Below are 20,783 nucleotides of genomic sequence, written 5' to 3'. Positions count from 1 at the left end.
GGGTATTGTTGAGGATGGAACTGCAGATGCTGGTCTAAACTGAAGACAGACACAAATTGCTGGAGCTACTCAGCGGGACAGGCAGCATCCCTGGAGAGAAGGAACGGGCGACACTTAGGGTCGAGACCCTTCCCCAGATCTTCTATCCTTCTCTTAAGGGATGCTGCCTGTCCTGCTGAGTTGCTCCAGCATTTTGTGTCTGTCTGTCTTGGGTATTGTTGATCTACTTGATGTTACTGCAGCCTGCAGTCCATGAGATATTGGCCTAAAGATTATTTAGCTCTAACTTAGGAGCTATAAACAGTGTGTTGCATGTTTATTCTATGTTAAAACATTCAAGAAGTCACAATGAAGCTTTATCGGACTTTGGTTCGGCCGCATTTGGAGTATTGCATGCAGTTTGTTTGCACCATTACAGGAAGGATGTGATGACTTTGGAAAGTATGCAGCGAATGTTTCATCTTCGGAGGTCACTCAAAATGAGTTTGACTGTCGTCTCCTCTCCATAAGGTCGGCTACTTGTGAGTGTGCAGATGTCTGTAGAGGCCGATCCGTGATCCACACACCTTGGTGCAACGTGGGCAGTGGAGACTGGCGGTGGGTGGTAGACATTGGGCTCCCTTCTCTCTCTCTCCTTACGGTGCTCTGTGACACGGCGTAGTTCCGTTTCATGACGTGCAGCTCCTTCCTGCATGGATTACCTCCAGGAACGCCTGTCCAATGCAATGTGCTCCCAGTTGCTCGATGTGATGTGGAGTTTCTTCAGACTGTTCTTGATGTTGTCCTTGAAGCATTTCTTTGGCCCGCCAGGGGCTCGCCGACCTTCCTTCAATTGAGCGTACAGGATTTGTTTAGGGAGACGTGTGTTGGACATGTGGATGACATGGCCAGTCCATCGAAGTTGGTGCTGCATTATTGTGGTGGTGATGCTGGTCATGTTGGCTTCCTCCAAAACGCTGATGTTGGTGCGTTTGTCCTCCCAGCTGATCCTCAGAATCTTTCGTAAGGATCTTTGATGGTATTGTTCCAGGGCTCTCAGGTACCTGCTGTAGGTGGTCCATGACTCGGCTCCATACAACAGGGTGGGTAGGACAACGGCTCTGTAGACCAGCAGTTTTGTTTGAGCCTTTAGGTCTTGGTCTTCAAAGACTCTTCCCTTGAGTCATACGTAGGCTCCGCTGGCACAACTCAGGTCAACTTCCTCAGCTTTTGAGAAAAGAATGCTGCCAAGGTAGGGGAAGTGGTCAAAGTTTTCAAGTGTGGTGTCGTCCACTTTTATAGTGGGCTGGGTAGACGGCTGGTTGGGTGGAGGTTGATGTAGGACCTGGGTCTTCTTGATATTTAAGGTTAGGCCCATAGCTCTGTATGCCTTGGCAAAGGCTTCATTCAGGATGCCTGGAGGTCTTCTGCAGAGTGTGTTGCAATGGCACAGTGGTCCGCATACTGAAGCTCCATGATGGTGGTGTTACTGACTTTGCTCTTGGCCTTCAACCTATTAAGGTTGAAGAGCCCACTGTCAGTTCTGTCGAGGATTGGGATCCCCTGTGGCAGCTCTTCACCAATGAAGTGAAGTATGGCAGCAATGAAGACGACAAACAGGGTGGGTGCGATGATGCATCCCTGTTTGACCCCCGTTTCCACAGCGAAGGGCTCGAACTCAGAGCTGCAGTTGCTGAACAAGAGCCACAGTTGCTTACCAGACAGATGTCTGAATTAGCTACAGGGAGAGGTTGGATTGTTTTCTTTGGAACACTGGAAGATGAGAGGATCCTGTTAGAAGTTATACAATTATGAGAGGCATAGACAGTCAGGATCTTTTTCTCAAGATGAAAATAAATCAAGCAATAGAGGGCATAGCTTTAAGGTGAGAGGGGCAAAGTTTAAGGAGATGTGAGGGGCAATGTATTTTACATAGAGGGTGAGTTCCAGCGTGCACTGATGATTTGATGTAAAACAATAGTGAGCAGCTGCCTCAAGTGACACTGATACATCTTCAGTTTTGTGTAGTTTAAGGGTTAAAGAGATAATTTTAGCTAAATTGGAGTTATCAGCCAAATTAGAAACCCTTCAAAAACAAGATTTGAACGCACTGTCTGCCAGAGATGACCTTGCAGTTGTGTACAATGCCTGAGAAAGTCTGACTCTTCTCACACCATTCCATGGGAAAGCAAAACACAACAGCAATAGTTGGGTAGACCACCTGCACCCCCTGTTGCTAATAGTGCAGAAAGGTTGCAGACAAGAGGAGTTTAAGATTGGCTCGGGGAGGGGGGGGTATAAGAAATGTCATAAAGGATGGTGCCACAGCCTTGGACCGTTTTGCAAATGGTGCCAGGTGATCTAAAACATCCTGCCGAATATGCTGCTGTGTACTCGGGGTTTGCGAGTGCATACGGAAATACGTGATTCTATGTGCCTTATTCGGTAGTGTAATAAAATGCCTAGTGAATCAAACTTTGTTGTCTGAATCCGGTGATTTATCGAACACAAGTTCCTAACAGGAGGTACACAAAAATGCTGGAGAAACTCAGCGGGTGCAGCAGCATCTATGGAGCGAAGGAAATAGGTGACGTTGTTGACCACCTACAACAAGTTCCTAACAGGATCCAGGCAGCAATTTATTCTCTCAGATTAAACTTGTTGCGTGCACTACAAGGAAAAATGCCTGAGAGAGAAGTACCAGAGTGAAGGAAATATGGTCTGAGGTTGTCTGAGAATAATGGAGGAGATGACTGGAAAGATCCATGGCTTGTGTGTTTGCAAGCAATGGATGTCATCCAAGAAACATAACATCCACACTAGCACAAATCCCAGTGGGATGCGCCAGGTTGAATTTTTGCAGAACAGTATAACCTGAAAGTGTTCATATTTGAAGTCCACTGCAGGTTCGCATAATTTTCTTCTTGCATGGCAGATGAATTTGAACCTAATTTTATTTTTACCTTTTAGAATGCAAAAGCAACACTTACTTGAACATTCTTCTTTTGAGGACTTCTAAAGACAGATGTGAAGATTTCACTAAGGCATCCTGCAGGTTATGGCTAAAATGTGCATAAAGTTCTGTAACATCCTAGAACACACAAAATAGATAAATCTCAGAAGGAAAGCTTGAACTGTGATGAATCAATAGACAATAGGTGCAGGAGTAGGCCATTCGGCCCTTCGAGCCAGCACCGCCATTCAATGTGATCATGACTGATCATCCCCAATCAGTACTCCGTTCCTGCCTTCTCCCCATATCCCCTGACTCCGCTATTTTTAAGAGCCCTATCTAGCTCTCTCTTGAAAGCATCCAGAGAACCTGCCTCCACTGCCCTCTGAGACAGAGAATTCCACAGACTTACAACTCTCTGTGAGAGAAAAAGTGTTTCCTCGTCTCCGTTCTAAATGGCTTACTCCTTATTCTTAAACTGTGGCCCCTGGTTCTGGTCTCCCCCAACATCGGGAACATGTTTCATGCCTCTAGTGTGTCCAAACCCTTAACAATCTTTCCCATCCCTTAACAATCTAAGATGCAATCAGTTTCATTCTGTGATCATTTAAAGTTGAAAAGGGTATTTATACCATTGTGCAAGGGTCAGCTGCTTAAATCCAATTTCATTTTCTTTTCTCAATGCATTGTACATTGGTTTAGAACATACACAAGATGCAAGTGATTACTATTATCCTTTAATTGAGTTCATACCCATCTAGCCTGGATCTCCCAGGTGACTTGCTGGATGAATATGCTGCCTCCTCAATAATAATGACATCAACCACAGTCAGGTCTATCCTGATTTTTCTGAATAATGTCTGAGGTTTAGGGGTACTTTGAAGCACATGATAAAATAGGCTGAAGTCAGCATGGTTTTGTTCAGGGGACATCTTGCCTGACAAATCTGTTGGGATATTTTGAGGAGGTAACAATCAGGACAGACAAAGGAGAGTTTGTGGATGTTGTCTACTTGAATTTTCAGAAGACCTTTGGTAACGTGCCACACGTGAGGCTGATAAAGATGCAAGGTACAAGCATGGACAGAAGATTAGCTGACTGGCAGAAGGCAAAGAGTGGGAATAAGGGGGGCCTTTTCTGGTTGGCTGCCTGTGGTGTTCCACAGGGATCTGTTTAAGGACCCTTACTTTTCACGTTATGTGTTAATGATCTGGATGATGGAATCGATGGCTTTGTGGCCAAGTTTGCAGATGATACAAATATAGGTGGGGGAGCAGGTAGAGTTGAGGAAGCAGTGAGCCAGCAGAGGATTAAGACAGGTTGGGAGAGTGGGCAGAGAAGTGGCAGATGGACTATAATGTAGCAAAGTGTGGAGTCATGCACTTTGAGTGAAGGAATAAAGGCATAGACTATTTTCTAAGTGGGGAGAGAATACAGAAATCGAATGTGAAAAGGGACTTGGGAATACTGGTGCAGGATTCCCAAAATTAAATTTGCAGGATGAGTTGGCAACAAGAAAGGCAAATGCAATGTTAGCATTCATTTCAAGCGGAATTAGGCCAAAGTCCCAGGTTTGAGTAATTTACTAATTAGCCCTAATGTAGTTGATTAGGTAACAGATAAAGAAGTGGTGGAGCGGCCTTGTTGAGGTGAAGTGCCGTGGGAGATAAAGTGAGAGTCTTTGGCTCAAGAGTCTTCGGCGAGGAGGCTGAGGAGGCAAGGAGTCTACACTTGATCAAAATTTGTGATTTTTGTCCACTGAAGGAATGTCAGGCAAGTTGCTACAGTGTGTTTCCTGCAGGATGTGGGAAGTCACGGACACCACAGGTACTTCTGGAATCTACACCTGCAGACATTGTGTCCAGGTGCAGCTCCTGAATGAACGTGTTGGGGAACTGGAGAAGCAGCTGGATGACCTCAGGGCCATCCGGGAAAACGAGAGTTTCCTGGACAGGACCGACAGTGAGGTTGTTACACCAAGGATACAGGAAGAGCCAAGGTGTAAAATATCCTCATGTGGGAAGGTGAATAGCCGGCAGTAGTTGTGCACGTCGACAAGAAGAAGAAGGAGGTTCTCCAACATCAGTTTAGAGAGTTAGGAAGAAGACTGAAATGCCGGACTTCTAGGGTGGTTATCTCTGGATTGCTTCCAGTACCTCGTGCTAGTGAGGACAGGAACTGGGAGATAGGGGATCTGAATGTGTGGCTGAGGGGCTGGAGCAGGGAGCAAGGATTTAGATTTATAGACCACTGGGATGTCTTCTGGGGTAGGAGTGACCTGTACAAAAGGGACGGGTTACACCTTAACTGGAGGGGGACTGACATTCTGGCAGGCAGGTTTGCTAGGGCTACACGTGTGGGTTTAAACTAAATAGTGGGGGGGAGGGATTGACAAATTGGGAGTATAAAGATGGAGTTGAAGAGGAATGAGTACAGGAAAAATTACAAAAGACTCCCGAATTAATGGGAAGGAAAGCTCAAGAAGGGACAACAGAGTAAGATCAGGACCAATAGTGTGAGAGGGGAGGTGAATACCAAAGTTAAAGTATTATATATGAATGCGCGAATGATAAGAAATAAAGTGGATGAGCTTGAGGCTCAGTTAGAAATTGGCAAGTATGAGATTGTGGGAATTACAGAGACATGGCTGCAAAAGGGCCAGGGCTAGGAACTGAATATTCAAGTCCTATTGAAAAGGCAGACAGGTGGGCAGAGGGGGTAGGGTTGCCCTGTTGGTGAAGGATGAAATTCAGTCCCTTGCGAGGGGTGACATGGAATCAGGAGATGTGGTCAGTATGGATAGAACTGAGGAATTGTAAGGGTAAAACGACCCTAATGGGAGTTATCTACAGGCTCCCAAACAATAGCCTGGATATAGGGTTCAAATTGGCATGCCTCAAAGGTAATGCTACGGTTGTTATGGGAGATTTCAACATGCAGATAGACTGGGAAAATCAGGTTGATACTAGACCCCAGGAAATGGAGTTTGTGGAGTGCCTCCGTGATGGATTCTTAGAGCAGCTTGTACTGGAGCCTACCAGGAAGAAGGCAATTCTGGATTTAGTGTTATGTAATGAACCGGATTTGATAAGGGAACTCGAGGTAAAGGAGCCATGATGATGTAGTGACCATAATATGTTTAATCTACGATTTGAGGGAGAAGGGAAAATTGGAAGTGTCTATATTACAGTTGAACAAAGGGGACTATGAGGCCATGAGGGAGGAGCTGGCCAAAGTTGACTGGAAAGATACCCTAGCAGGGATGACAGTGGAACAACAATGGCAGGTATTTCTCGGAATAATACAGAAGGTGCACGATCACTTCATTCCAAAGAGGATGAAAGAAGAAAGAGGAAGAAGGAAATCCACATTAGGCAGGAAATGGTGTTGGGTAAACTGATGGGACTGAAGGCTGATAAATCCCCAGGGCCTGGTGGTCTGCATCCCAGGGTACATAAGGAAGTGGCTCTAGAAATTGTGGACGCATTGGTGATAATTTTCCAATGTTCCATAGATTCAGGATCAGTTCCTGTGGATTGGAGGGTAGCTAATGTTATCCCACTGTTTAAGAAAGGCGGGAGAGAGAAAACGGAATTGTCGACCAGCTAGCCTGACATCGGTGGTGGGGAAGATGATGGAGTCAATTCTAAAAGATGAAATAGCTGCACATTTGGATAGCAGTAACAGGATCGGTCTGAGTCAGCATGGATTTACAAAGGGGAAATTATGCTTGACTAATCTTCTGGAATTAACCAGGAAAATGGACAAGGGAGAGCCAGAGAATGCAGTGTACCTGAGCTTTCAGAAAGCACATAGGTCCCACATAGGAAATTAGTGGGCATAATTAGGGCACATGGTACTGACATAGGGCATAGGGTACTGACATGGATATAAAATTGGTTGGCAGACAGGAAGAAAAGAGTAGGGATAAATGGGTCCCTTTCAGAATTGCAGGCAGTGACTAGTGGGGTACCGCAAGGCTCGGTGCTGGGACAAATTACAATATACATTAAAGATTTAGATGAAGGGATTAAAAGTACATTTGCAAATTTGCAGATGACACAAAGCTGGGTGGCAGTGTGAACTGTGAGGAGGATGCTATGAGGATGCAGGGTGACTTGGACAGGTTGGGTGAGTGGGCAGATGCATGGCAGATGCAGTTTAATGTGGATAAATGTGAGGCTAGGTGGTAAAAACAGGAAGGCAGATTAATATCTGCCTTCCTCAAGTTGGGAAAAGGGGAAGTACAATGAGATATGGGGGTCCTTGTTCATCAGTCACTGAAAGTAAGCATGCAGGTACAGCAGGCAGTGAAGAACGCGAATGGCATGTTGGCCTTCATAACAAGAGGAGTTGAGTATAGGAGCAAAGAGGTCCTTCTGCAGTTGTACAGGGTCCTAGTGAGACCACACCTGGAGTATTGTGTGCAGTTTTGGTCTCCAAATTTGAGGAAGGACATTCTTGCTATTGAGGGAGTGCAGCGTAGGTTTACAATGTTAATTCCCGGGATGACGGGACTGTCATATGTTGATAGAATAGAGCAGCTGGGTTTGTACACTCTGGAATACAACTTGGGTAATTGACACCCCAGAGGTATGAATATTGACTTCTCCAATTTCAGGTAGTCCTTGCTTTCTCTCTCCTTCCCCTGCCCTTCTCAGTTCTCCCACAGCCACTGTCTCTGCTTCTTCCTTTCTTCTTCACGCCCAACCCCCACATCAGTCTGAATAAGGATCTCAACCCGAAACGTCACCTATCCCTTCGCTCCATAGATGCTGCCTCACCCGCTGAGTTTCTCCAGCATTTTTGTCTACCTGGAATTTAGAAGGATGAGGGAATCTTATTGAAACATATAAGATTATTAAGGTAGAGGCAGGAAACAAGTTCCCGATGTTGGGGGAGTTCAGAGCCAGGGGCCACAGTTTAAGAATAAGGGGTATGCCATTTAGAATGGAGATGAAGAAAAACTTTTTCACACAGAGAGTTGTGAATCTGTGGAATTCTCTGCCTCAGAAGGTAGTGGAGGCCAGTTCATTGGCTATATTTAAGAGGGAGTTAGATGTGGCCCTTGTGGCTAAAGGGATCAGGGGGTATGGAGAGAAGGCAGGAACGGGGTACTGATTGGGGATGATCAGCCATGATCACATTCCAGAGTAGGGGAATCGAGGGCCAAAGGACATAGGTTCAAGGTGAAGGGGAAAGATTTAATAGGAATCTGTGGGGTAATTTTTTTCCACAGATTCCACAGGTGCGTGTATGGAATGAACTGCCAGAGGAGGTGGTTCAGGCTTGGACTATCCCATCGTTTAAGAAACATTTGGACAGGTACATGGATAGGACAGGTTTGGAGAATTATGGACCAAGCACAGGATAGGACAGGTTTGGAGGGTTATGGACCAGAATAGGACAGCTGAAACATTGTTGGCCGGTGTGGGCAAGTTGGGCCGAAGGGTCTGTTTCCACACTGTATCACTCTATGACTCACTCCAAGTCTTATGCTTAGGAGTAGAATTAGGCCATTCTGCCCATCGAGGCTACTCTACCATTCCTCCTGATCCTCATGAAGAAAGTTATGTGTGTCTCTCAATGGCCACATAACTTTCTTCATGATCCACAGGTCCTCATTCTTCCCACCCTTCCATGAACCGATACAACTCAAATTCTGCCTGGGGTTGGCCCAGACAACACATTCTACTGCAAACCCTCATCCAGTAGCACCTGGGTTCATAAAAGTAAGAATATAAACATAGAAATGTTTGGATAGATTTGTTAAGTGTAGTCTATCATAATTCATCAATTAACTAAATCAACCTGTCTTTAGTTTAGTTTAGAGATATCGTGCGGAAACAGACCCTTTGGCCCGCCGAGTCCGCACTGACCAGCGATCCCTGCACATTAACATTATCCTCCTACATGCACTATGGACAATTAACATTACCAAGCCAATTAACCTACAAACCTGTACATCTTTGGAGTGTGGAGAGGAAACTGAAAATCCCAGAGAAAGCCCACTCAGGTCAAGGGGAGAACGTACAAACTCAGTGCAGACAGCACCCGTAGTCAGGACCAAATCCGGGTCTCTGGCGCTGTAAGGCAGCAACTCTGCTGCTGCACCACCGTGACGCCCTCATCACTTCATATGTTTTGATTTCCTTAGTGATCAAATATGTAATCGGTTCAATCTTCAATAAACTTGTCAGCTGAATATTGAATGCATCCTGAAGCAGAAGATTTCAAGGAATGCTCCCACTGAGTGAAGAAATCTCTGCATCCTGTCAGTGTCGGCCAGTGAATCCATCAGGGAAATTTGTGTTCCAATGAAATCACATTTCATTTTCCCAAACTCCAGAAAACTCCATTCTATCCAATCTCACACCAGCAGAACAGCATTAATTAACCTTTTTATCCTTCATGAACTTAACAAAATAATTTGTAAGTGTGATCATGAAGAGGTGCTGTGGAAACTTTGGTTTCAAGGTTTCTGCAATTATTGGGAAGTTTATTTTAGTTTAGATATAAAAGGTGAAAACAGGCCCTTCAGCCCACCAGGTGCATGCCAACAATCGATCATCCGTTAACTAGTTCCATGTCCTACACACTAGGAATAATTTACAGAGGCCAATTAACCGACAAATTGTACGCCTTTGGAATGTGGGAGGAAACCAGAGGACCCGGAGAAAACCCACATGGTCTCAGGGAGAACGTGCAAACTCGGCACAGACAGCACCCATGATCAGGATCGAACTAGGGTCTCTGATACTGCAAGGCAGCAGCTCGACTATTGTGCCACTGTGCCGCCCCACCCTGTTATTAGGGTTACGTTGAACACTTGTGTCAGTTATAAATTTACGCTTTAATGCGTCTTAAATTGAGCTATATTACGTTTCTCATGCTTTTTTTTAAAAACAGTTAATCCATTGCAAAAAGTACATTGTACCCTCTCAAATTCATCATCCTTTTTGCCCTGACTGTCATCTTTAATACTGGAGAAGGAGACGAAGCTTGCTTTTTCATCTTCAGGTTCTTCTGTAAATACAACACGTCTACTACGTTCTGTGTTAAAGAAAACAAGACTGAATGGTTGAGGCTGGAGGTTGTAACTAATATAACTAGAGTGAAATCAGGTGATATCTATGATTCTTTATCAAAACATATAATTTTGATCACTTGAAATTAATTAATAAAATAAATAAATGAATTTTCATGAAATAGAATTGGCAAAATTAAAAACACTGGATTGCAAGGACAAAATAGATCAAATTAAATTGACAAAGAGTGAGAATGGATCATAAACAGTTACTTATTAAACTGAAGGATAGATATAGGCATCTGATAAAGCATAGAAATTTAACACAGCATACCAAATTCTCAAACGTAATGTGAAGTTGTATTGCAGTTTACTGCCTTCTTCATTCTTTAAGACCCGCAGTATTTCTTAAATCTCCTCTAATTCTTCTACAAATCGATGTAAATATATGTCTCTTAGTTATTAACCTCTCTGTTAAAGGAGGTAGGTCTTATTCATTCTACCTACGCCTTGCATAAGAAACCTTATTGAAATCTCTGTTCCAAAGAAAGCATCTTTCTTCTGCAGTTGTATAGGGCTCTGGTGAGACCACATCTGGAGTACTGTGTACAGTTTTGGTCTCCTAATTTGAGGAAGGACATCCTTGTGATTGAGGCAGTGCAGGATCACGAGATTGTGTAGGATCACGAGATTTATCCCTGGGATGGCGGGACTGTCATATGAGGAAAGATTGAAAAGACTAGGCTTGCATTCACTGGAGTTTAGAAGGATGAGGGGGTATCTTATAGAAACATATAAAATTATAAAAGGACTGGACAAGCTAGATGCAGGAAAAATGTTCCCAATGTTGGGCGAGTCCAGAACCAGGGGCCAGTCTTAGAATAAAGGGGAGGCCATTTAAGACTGAGGTGAGAAAAAACGTTTTCACCTAGAGAGTTGTGAATTTATGGAATTCCCTGCCACAAAAGGCAGTAGAGGCCAAATCACTGGATGGATTTAAGAGAGAGTTCGATAGAGCTCCAGGGGCTAGTGAAATAAAGGGATATGGAGAGAAGGCAGGCACGGGTTATTGATTGGGGACGATCAGCCATGATTACAATGAATGGCGGTGCTGGCTCGAAGGGCCGAATGGCCTCCTCCTGCACCTATTGTCTATGTCTATGTTTCTATGTCTATAACTATTTTACTGTATTTTCCATCACTAGCAAATAATTTTGTGAATCTCCCCTGTGCCCTAACTTTATTGTATATTTCCTGTTACAAGATATTGTATCCTGTGCTCTTACCAGTGACTTAAACATAATTGCCCTGTGCTTGTATCCTTTGCATCAGCAAATAACGGTGTGTATTTTTAATCAATCTGTCTTGCTGCCTTCAGTGCTGTGTGGTTATTCACCCTAAGATTCCTCTGGGCCATTATGCTTCTAGTGGCCTAGTTTATACTACATCCTTGAGGCTTAACATTGATCAGGAGCTCAAACGGACAAGTTGCAAATGTATTGTGGCAACGAGAGCAAGTCAGAAGCTGGATATCCTGTGACATTTATGATGGCACAGTGTTCAACAAGTGCCACATGAAAGGTTACTGCACAAGATATGACTATACAGGATTGGTGGAAATTTATTGCAGAGATAGGAGGGAGGCAAACTAAAGAAAAACAGATAAACAGGTTAGTTTCAGATTGGCAATTATTAATTTATGAATCTTATTATTAACCTCTCTGATAATAATTGTGCAATGACACTCTATTAAACTTTGTAACAGCCACTGATACCTCACAGCCCATTCAAAACAGCCACAGGGTATGGGACATCCTGATTCAGTGCTATAATAACTATATAGAGGAAAACAATAAATAAATATTCATGATAATTAGCCCTCATCAACACCAATCACTGTATAGATATGGTATCAAGTGAATTTTGTGTATTTTCCAACTTATGAACAAAATTAACATGGATATTTATAAAAACGGAATCCATTTGCAACCACGGGACAGCCTGTAGAGAAGTAATTAGAATATTTTGGCGGTCTCAAGAATGACAACTGAAGTTTCAAACGGATCAAGTTTGGTTTTCAGTACACAGGTTCTCTAGACACGTCTGGCCACATCGGTGGTCAGCGCTGAACTAACGCTCAAAAGCAAAACCGCACGAAAACAAGCAGCCCCACCCGAATCACGTGACCGCGGCTTCCGAACGCCGGGTTCGATACCTGCGTGCGCCAGTAGGCGCCGCTACAATGTCCACATTTTATGAAAAAATAAAAATAATATTTTAAAGACAGTTGATGAACTGGTCCCAACAGGACATATCCCCATTCCCTGCGGCCACTGTTTATTGCTCTGGCTTTCGTCTGATCAATTCCAGTGTATCAAAATGAACCTGAATACATGTGCATGTCAAAGACATTGCATCCTAATTTCTACCCGATATTTTCTCTCAGCTTATTATTCTTTGCCACATTATAGTTTGCCATTTTACACCGATTTCCAACTAGACAAGTTTGAGACACTGTATCAAAATCAATGTTCCATACCTGGTACAACAGTAGCTTTTGAACTTTCTTTAATTCTTTCGGTGATATTTGCAAATATGTCAACTAATTTCTCCACAATTATTTCAATGCTTCTGGCTTTTGGAGAGAGAATCTCTGCCCATTCCTTGGTACAAATCTGCAGAATACACACACACACACTGAGTAAACCTAATATTGGTGAAGCATTACAGTACGACATGACAAGTAACAAATACTTTTTATACCTTTTTTCAAAGTTTAGAAATGTGAAGCAATTGATGGATAAGTGTTTGCCAATACCCCAACGTGGTTGGTTTCATCACTGGTGGTGATGTATCAACATGCAGGAGGGGTATAGAACACATGGTTGAATAGTGGTGCAACAATAACCTTCCGCTCATAGTAAACAAGATCAAAGGACTAATGTGTAGGAAGGAACGGCAGATGCTGATTTAAATCGAAGATAGACACAAAATGCTGGAGTAACTCAGCGAGACAGGCAGCATCACCAGATAGAAGGCAAGGGACTAATCATTGATTGCAGAAAGGGGAAGTCAGGAGACCGCATGCCAGTTTTTAATGTATGATCAGTGGTGGAAATAGAAACATAGAAAATAGGTGCAGGAGTAGGCCATTCGGCCCTTCGAGCTAGCACCCCCATTCAATATGATCATGGCTGATGGTTTGCAGCTTCAAATTCCTAGGTGTTAACATCTCCGATGATCTGTCTTAGATACATAGACAATAGGTGCAGGAATAGGCCATTCGGCCCTTCAATCATGGCTGATCATCTGCAATCAGTACCCCATTCCCGCCCAACGCATCACCGGTTCCTCGCTCCCCTCCATTGAGTCTGTCCAAAGCAAGCGTTGTCTGCGGAGGGCGCTCAGCATCGCCAAGGACTGCTCTCACCCCAACCATGGACTGTTTACCCTCCTACCATCCGGGAGGCGCTACAGGTCTCTCCGTTGCTGAACCAGCAGGTCCAGGAACAGCTTCTTCCCGGCGGCTGTCACTCTACTCAACAACGTACCTCGGTGACTGCCAATCACCCCCCCCCCCCCCCGGACATTCCTCCCACAGGAAAAACACTATGTCTGTATATATGCTAATGTAAATATTTATTCAAATCATATGCTATGTCGCTCTTCCAGGGAGATGCTAAATGCATTTCGTTGTCTCTGTACTGTACACGGACAATGACAATTAAAGTTGAATCTGAATCTGAATCCCTATACCCCTTGATTCCACTAGCCCTAAGAGCTCTATCTAACTCTCTCTTGAATGCATCCCGTGAATCGGCCTCCACTGCCTTCTGAGGCAGAGGATTCCACAAATTCACAACTCTGTGTGAAGAAGTTTTTTCTCATCTTTGTTCTAAATGGCCTCCCTCTTATTTTTAAACTGTGGGCCCTGGATCTGGACTCCCCCAACATCGGGAACATGTTTCCTGCATCTAGTGCATCCAATCCCGTAATAATTTTATATGTTTCTATAAAATACCCTCTCATCCTTCTAAATTCCAGTCTTGCGCCCAGTAGAGTGTGAAAGATACATCTTCTAGATGCGCTGGGACGCATCCTCCATGATGTGACCTGGGGTCATCGGGTGTTTCGGGTCTCACAACATCAGACACCCTCGCCCAGGCGACCCAGCCGGGGTTGATTAGACCCCGACTTGTGTCCCAGCAGCAACCGCCCAGCACAGAGTTGTAATTATAATAATGGATGGGATTTATATAGCGCCTTTCTAATACTCAAGGCGCTTTACATCGCATTTTTCATTCACTCCTCAGTCACACTCGGTGGTGGTAAGCTACTTCTGTAGCCACAGCTGCCCTGGGGCAGACTGACGGAAGCGTGACTGCCAATCTGCGCCTACGGCCCCTCCGACCACCACCAATCACTCACACACATTCACACACAGGCAAAGGTGGGTGAAGTGTCTTGCCCAAGGACACAACGACAGTATGCACTCCAAGCGGGATTCGAACCGGCTACCTTCCGGTTGCCAACCGAACACTTAGCCCATTGTGCCATCTGTCGTCCCCTAATTATGAGGAAGGCAAGCCAGTGCCACTACTTCTTAAAAGTTTAGAGAAACATGGTATAACTCCAAATCGGTAACAAACTTGGACTTCACTATAGAAAGTGTCCTAACTATTTGCATCATGGCCTGGGAAAAACAATTCCAATGCACATGAAGGCAAGAGACTGCTGAGAGTGGCAGACTCTGCCCTGAATCTCCACACCATCATCTTCAGGGACAGCTATTTTCCTACTGATATCAGGTTCTTAAACCAACCTGCACAACCGTAATCCGATCTCATCAATTAATATTAAGTTGTTTAATATGTTCCGTGGGTTTATGTAAAAAGGTTCTTTCAAAATAATGTTTGCAACTATTCCTAAACTTTGAAAGAGGTGTTGAGAACATTGAACCCGTCCCTCCATCTTCTACACCCTCTTGCACCATACGGTGACAACGTGAGCAATGGAAGTTCTAAAGAAAGATCACTGCTCCCTGATCTGACTAGTAGTTCCAGCGTTTATTGCTTTGCCTACATTTACCAATCTGGTTACTGAACTCCCAAGTACTTCTGGAATTGAATGATAACAACATTTATTCCAATATGGGAGTTATCAGTAGCAGGCAATTCTCCACACCATGTTCTCCACACAAATGGTTTGCCAGAGAAACAGAGTGCCAAGAGCTCAGGTGGGGTGGAATTTGTCAAGTGTGTTCAGGAACTTTTTCCAGACAATGTGTAGGGCCCTCCAAGGGAGAGAACAAGGCTTGACCTACTTTGCGGAAATACAAATACTTTGAATTCCCTCAAAACATTTTGGGACCAATGATCACAGTTCTATTAGCTTTAAAATAGTTGTGGATAAGGACAGTGCTGGGCCATAAGTTAAAATTCTCAACTGGGGCAAGGTGAACTCTGACAGTATTAGGCATAAGCTTGCAGAAGTTACATTCTAGTCAGAAACATAGAAAAATAGGTGTAGGAGTAGGCCATTCGACCATTCAATATGATCATGGTTGATCTTCTAAAATAAGTGCCCGTTCCTGCTTTTTCCCCAATATCCCTTTAGCCCAAAGAGCTAAATCTAAATCTCTCTTGAAAAAATCCAGTGAATTGGCCTCCACTGCCTTCTGTGGCAGAGAATTCCACAGATTCACAACTCTCTGGGTGAACAAGTTTTTCCTCATCTCAGTCCTAAATGGCCTACCCCTTATTCTTAAACTGTGATCCTTGGTTCTGAACTCCCCCAACATCTAGCCTCTCCAATCCTTTTAATATGTTTCTTTAAGATCCCCGCTCATGCTTCTAAATCCCAGTGAATTATAGGAGTGGGAGATTTAAAAAAATGTTGGGGATATGCCTGCAACACATACCATCAAGGTCGGAAGAAGAGCGGCAGGTGAAGGAGTGAGTGCGGGGATTGGCTGAGGAATTTAATTAGCAAATCGGTAAGTTAGCGAATTAGTCAATTTATTAGCTAATATAAGCAAGGTTTGCTCTAGGGGTGCGGCCTGTCGGGGAACGGCCTTGTCGAGGGAAGTGCATTGTGAGAAAAGTGCGAGTCTTTGGCTCGAGAGTCTTCGGCGAGGAGGCTGAGGTGAGGAGACTAGTTGGAGAGGATGAGACACAGTGAAGGAATGACAGGTCAGCTGATTGAGTGTGATGCTTGCAGGATGTGGGAGGTCAGGGACACTGATGGTGCCTCTGGCTGCTACAACTGTGGAAAGTGTGTCCAGGTTCAGCTCCAGAAGGACCGTGTTGGGGCACTGGAAAGGGAACTGGATGACCTCAGGATCATCCGGAAAACGAGAGTTTCCTGGACAGGACCTACAGCGAAATCCTCATACTGAAAGTACAGGCAGAGAGAAGGTGGGTGATGATGAGGAAGGGAAGGAAGCTTGGAGTACAGGAGACCCCGAGGGTTGTACCTCTTGAAAACAGGTTCACCCTCGAGGAAGCTGTCGGGACAGAAGACACTGCCAGTCTGAGCGGCAGACAGGTCTCCGAGTCAAAACGTGGCGCTGAAGCAAAACCGAAGAGACAGATGTCAGGCAGAGCCGTGGTATTCGGAGATTCCATCGTGAGAGGTACAGACAGGGGTTTCTCAGGTAACAGGCAGGATTCAAGGATGGTGTGTTGTCTCCCTGGTGCCAGGATCCAGGACGTCATAGAGTGATTGTCGGCACAAATGACGTTGGGAAAAAGAAGACATTCTGCAGCATTTCTTTAGAGAGCTCGGAAGAAGGCTGAAAAGTAGGACCTCCAGGGCGGCTATCTCCTGTTAACTTCCAGTTCCTTGTGCTGGTGAGGGCAGGAACAGGGAGATATGGGTTCTGAATGTGTGGCTGAGGAGCTGTTGCAGGGGGCAGGGATTTAGATTCTTAGACCACTGGGATCTGTTTTGGGGTAAGGGTGAATTATACAAAAGGGACGGGTTGCACCTTAACAGGCGGGGGACCAGCATTCTGGCAGGCAGGTTTGCCACTGCTACACGGGTGGGTTTAAACTAAATAGTTGGGGGGCGAGGGGGAGACAAATTGGAAATACAAGGATGGAGTTAAAGGGAAAGAGAGTATAGGAAAAGTTAAGAAAGACACCAGAATTAACAGGTCAGAAAGCTCACGAAGGGATAGGAGAGTATGGCCAAGTGAAATAGGAATCAATGTGAAAGGCGAAGTGAGTAATGGATTTAAAGTATTCTATATGAATGCGCAAACTATAAGAAGTAACGTGGATGAGCTTGAAGCTGAGTTAGAGGTTGGTAGATATGACATTGTGGGAATTACAGAGACGTGGCTGCAGGAGGATCGGGACTGGGAACTGAATATTCAGGGTTATACATCCTATAGAAAGGACAGGCAGGTGGGCAGAGGAGGAGGGGTAGCTCTGTTGGTGGGGGATCCCTTCATCCCTTGTGAGGGGGACATAGGGACTGACGATGTAGAGTCGCTGTGGATAGAACTGAGCAATAGTAAAGGTAAGAAGACATTAATGGGAGTTATCTACAGGCCCCCAAACAGTAGCCTGGATATAGGGTGCAAGTTGCAGCAGGAGTTAAAATTGACATGGAACAAAGGTAATGCCATTGTGGTTATGGGAGATTTGCAGGTAGACTGGGAAAATCAGGTTGGTTCTGGATCCCAAGAAAGGGAGTTTGTAGAGTGTAGAATTGAACCATCATTGCCTGTGGCAGATTGTGCTTCCTCAGCTGCCACAGGAAGTACATCCTCTGTTGTGCCTTTTTGACTGTGGAGTCGATGGTGACCCCCCATTTCAGGTTCTTGGAGATGATGGTTCCCAAGAACTTAAAAGACTCCACAGATGTAACTGTGGTGTTGTTGATGGTGAGTGGGGTGAGGGGAGGGGGAGCTCTCCTAAAGTCTACGATCAATTCCACTGTCTTTAGAGCATTGAGCTCCAGGTTATTACGAAGGCACCAGGACGCCAGCTGTGTCACTTCCTGTCTGTAGGCGGATTCCTCCCCATCCTGGATCAGTCCAATCAGGGTTGTGTTGTCCGCAAACTTGAGAAGCTTGACAGGGGAGTCAGTGGAGGTGCAGTCGTTGGTGTAGAGAGAGTAGAGGAGAGGGGAGAGTACGCAGCCTTGCGGTGCTCCTATGCTGAGGGTCTGCGGGTCCGAGATGTGCTTTCCCAGCCGCACATGCTGCTTCCTGTCTGTCAGGAAGCTGGTGATCCACCGACAGAGAGGTTCAGGCACAGTCAACTGGGAGAGTTTAGAAAGTAGTAGCTCTGGCACAATGGTGTTGAATGCAGAGCTAAAATCAACAACCAAAATTCTCGCATAGGTCCCCTGGTGGTCTAGGTGCTGGAGGATGAAGTACAGGCCTAGGTTGACTACGTCATCCGCAGATCCATTGGCCCGGTATGCAAACTGCAGAGAGTCCAGCAGGGGGCTTGTGATATTTTTCAGCTTGGCCAGCACAAGTCTTTCAAGGGTCTTCATAACTACAGAGGTCAGTGCGACAGGCCTGTAGTCGTTAAGACTAGTAATCCTTGCCTTTTTGGGTTCAGGGACAATAGTGGAGACTTTGAAGCAGGCAGAAACAGTACATGTTTGCAGGGACTGGTTGAAAATGTCTGTGTAGACCGGTGCCAGTTGTTCGGCACAGAGCTTGAGAGTAGAGGGGGAAACATTGTCCGGCTTTTCTTCTGAACAGCATCTCCACCTCCTCTATTTTTATTGGTTATGATGGAGAAGTGATGTTGTGCAGCACTGAGGGCATGGGCAGTGGACAAGGCTGCAATCTTTTTGCTGTCAGGCTGTCATTGGGTGTTAAGTGGTGATTGGAGAGGGGTAGGTGGGAAAAAGGTCCAGTCTTTTCATACTTGAGTCTTGCTTTAAGTGGGTGTGTAGTTGTGATTGGGGAGGAGTGGGTGTAGAAGGGTCCAGTCTTTGCAGACTGGGGTCTGGCTGTGTTGGTTGGGGAGGGTCAGAGGGGGTACCAGGGTTACGTTTCTGCTTGTCAAACCTGCAGTAGAACGCAAGATAAAGGAACCGCTAGAAAGTGATCATAATATGATGTTTTAATCTGCAATTTGAGAGGAAGGCTAAATCAGAAGTGTCAGTGTTGCAGTTGAACAAAGGGGAGTTGCAGTTGAACAAATGAAGGCATGAGAGAGGAGCTGGCCAAGGTCGACTGGAAAAGGATCCCAGCAGGAATGACTGTGGAACATAATGGCAGGAATTTCTGGGCATAATCCAGAAGATGCAGGATCATTTCATTCCAAAGAGGAAGAAAGATTCTAAGGGGAGTAAGAGGCAACCGTGGCTGACAAGGGAAGTTAGAGACTATAAAATAAATTAAAAGAAAAGGTGTATAACATAGCAAAGAGTAGTGGGATGCCAGAGGATTGGGAAACTTTCAAAGGGCATCAGAAGCTAACAAAAAGGCCAATAGGGGGTGAAAAGATGAAGTATGAAGGTAAATAAAAATGGTGGAGAAACTCAGCGAGTGAGGCAGCATCTATGGAGCGAAGGAAATAGGCAACATTTCGGGTCAAAACCCTTCTTCAGACCTTTTCCAGCATCTGCAGTGCCTTCTTAAACAAAGTATGAAGGTAAGCTCGCCAAGAATATAAAGAAATACTAAAAGCATCTTGACGTATGTCAAGAGAAAAAGATTAGTAAAAACAAATGTGGGTCCCTTGAAGGCAGAAACAGGTGAATTTATTATGGGGAACAAGGAAATGGCAGAAGAGTTGAACAGGTACTTTGGTTCCGTCTTCACTAAGGAAGCCAAACAATCTCACAGATGTACCAGAGGACAGAGGATCGAGGGATACAGAAGAACTGAAAAAAATTGCATTAGGCAAGAAATTGTATTGGGTAGAATGATGAATCCCCAGGACCTGATGGTCTGCATCTCAGGGTACTCAAGGTGGTGGCTCTAGAAATCGTGGACGCATTGGTGATCATTTTCCAATGTTCTATAGATTCAGGATCAGTTCCTGTGGATTGAAGGGTAGCTAATGTTATCCCACTTTTCAAGAAAGGAGCGAGAGAGAGAAAACGTGTAATTATAGACCAGTTAGCCAGACATCGGTGGTGGGGAAGTTGCTGCAGACAATTATTAAAGAAGTAATAACAGTGCATTGGGATAGCAGTGAAAGGATTAGTCCAAGTCAGCATGCATTTATGATGGGGAAATGCTGCTTGACTAATCTTCTGGAATTTTTTGAGGAAGTGACAAGTAAAATGGATGAAGGAGAGCCAGTGGGTGTAGTGTACCTGGACTTCCAGAAAGCCTTTGATAAAGTCCCACACAGGAGATTAGTGGGCAAAATTAGAGCACATAGTATTGGGGGTAGGGTATTGACATGGATAGAGAATTGGTTGGCAGACAGGAAACAAAGAGTAGGAATAAACGGGTCCCTGTCAGAATGGCAGGCAGTGGCGAGTGGAGTGCCGCAAGGCTCGGTGCTGGGACCGCAACTATTTACAATATATATTAATGATTTAGATGACGGAATTAAAAGTAACACCAGCAAATTTGCAGATGACACAAAGCTGGGTGGCAGTGTGAACTGCGAAGAGAATGCTAGGTGGTTGCAGGATGACTTGGACACGTTGAGTGGGTGGGCAGATGCATGGCAGATGTAATATAATGTAGATAAATGTGAGGTTATCCATTTTGGCGGCAAAAACAAGGAGGTAGATTATTATCTCAATGGCGTTAGATTAGGAAAAAGGAAAGTGCAACGAGACCTGGGTGTCCTTGTACACCAGTCACTGAAAGTAAACATGCAGGTGCAGCAG

The 20,783-nt window shown here is 44.8% G+C and overlaps 1 protein-coding gene across 1 annotated transcript in view; it reads right to left on the bottom strand.

Moving 5' to 3' along the window:
• The window catches only part of LOC116972889 (dynein heavy chain 8, axonemal-like), a 574,435-nt gene that overhangs the window by 389,324 nt on the left and 164,328 nt on the right, over nt 1–20,783 (bottom strand). The window contains exons 23-25 of the mRNA XM_033020476.1: nt 12,499–12,634; nt 9,870–9,985; nt 2,970–3,070 (exon numbers count right to left, since the gene is read on the bottom strand). Coding sequence (XP_032876367.1) covers nt 2,970–3,070; nt 9,870–9,985; nt 12,499–12,634 — 353 coding nt within the window. The remainder of the gene's footprint in view (nt 1–2,969; nt 3,071–9,869; nt 9,986–12,498; nt 12,635–20,783) is intronic.

The sequence above is a fragment of the Amblyraja radiata genome, chromosome 5 (genome assembly GCF_010909765.2).
Source record: "Amblyraja radiata isolate CabotCenter1 chromosome 5, sAmbRad1.1.pri, whole genome shotgun sequence".
Classification (NCBI taxonomy): Eukaryota; Metazoa; Chordata; class Chondrichthyes; order Rajiformes; family Rajidae; genus Amblyraja; species Amblyraja radiata.
Note: the sequence above shows the minus strand (reverse complement) of the source record. Positions and strands in the feature narration are given on the sequence as shown.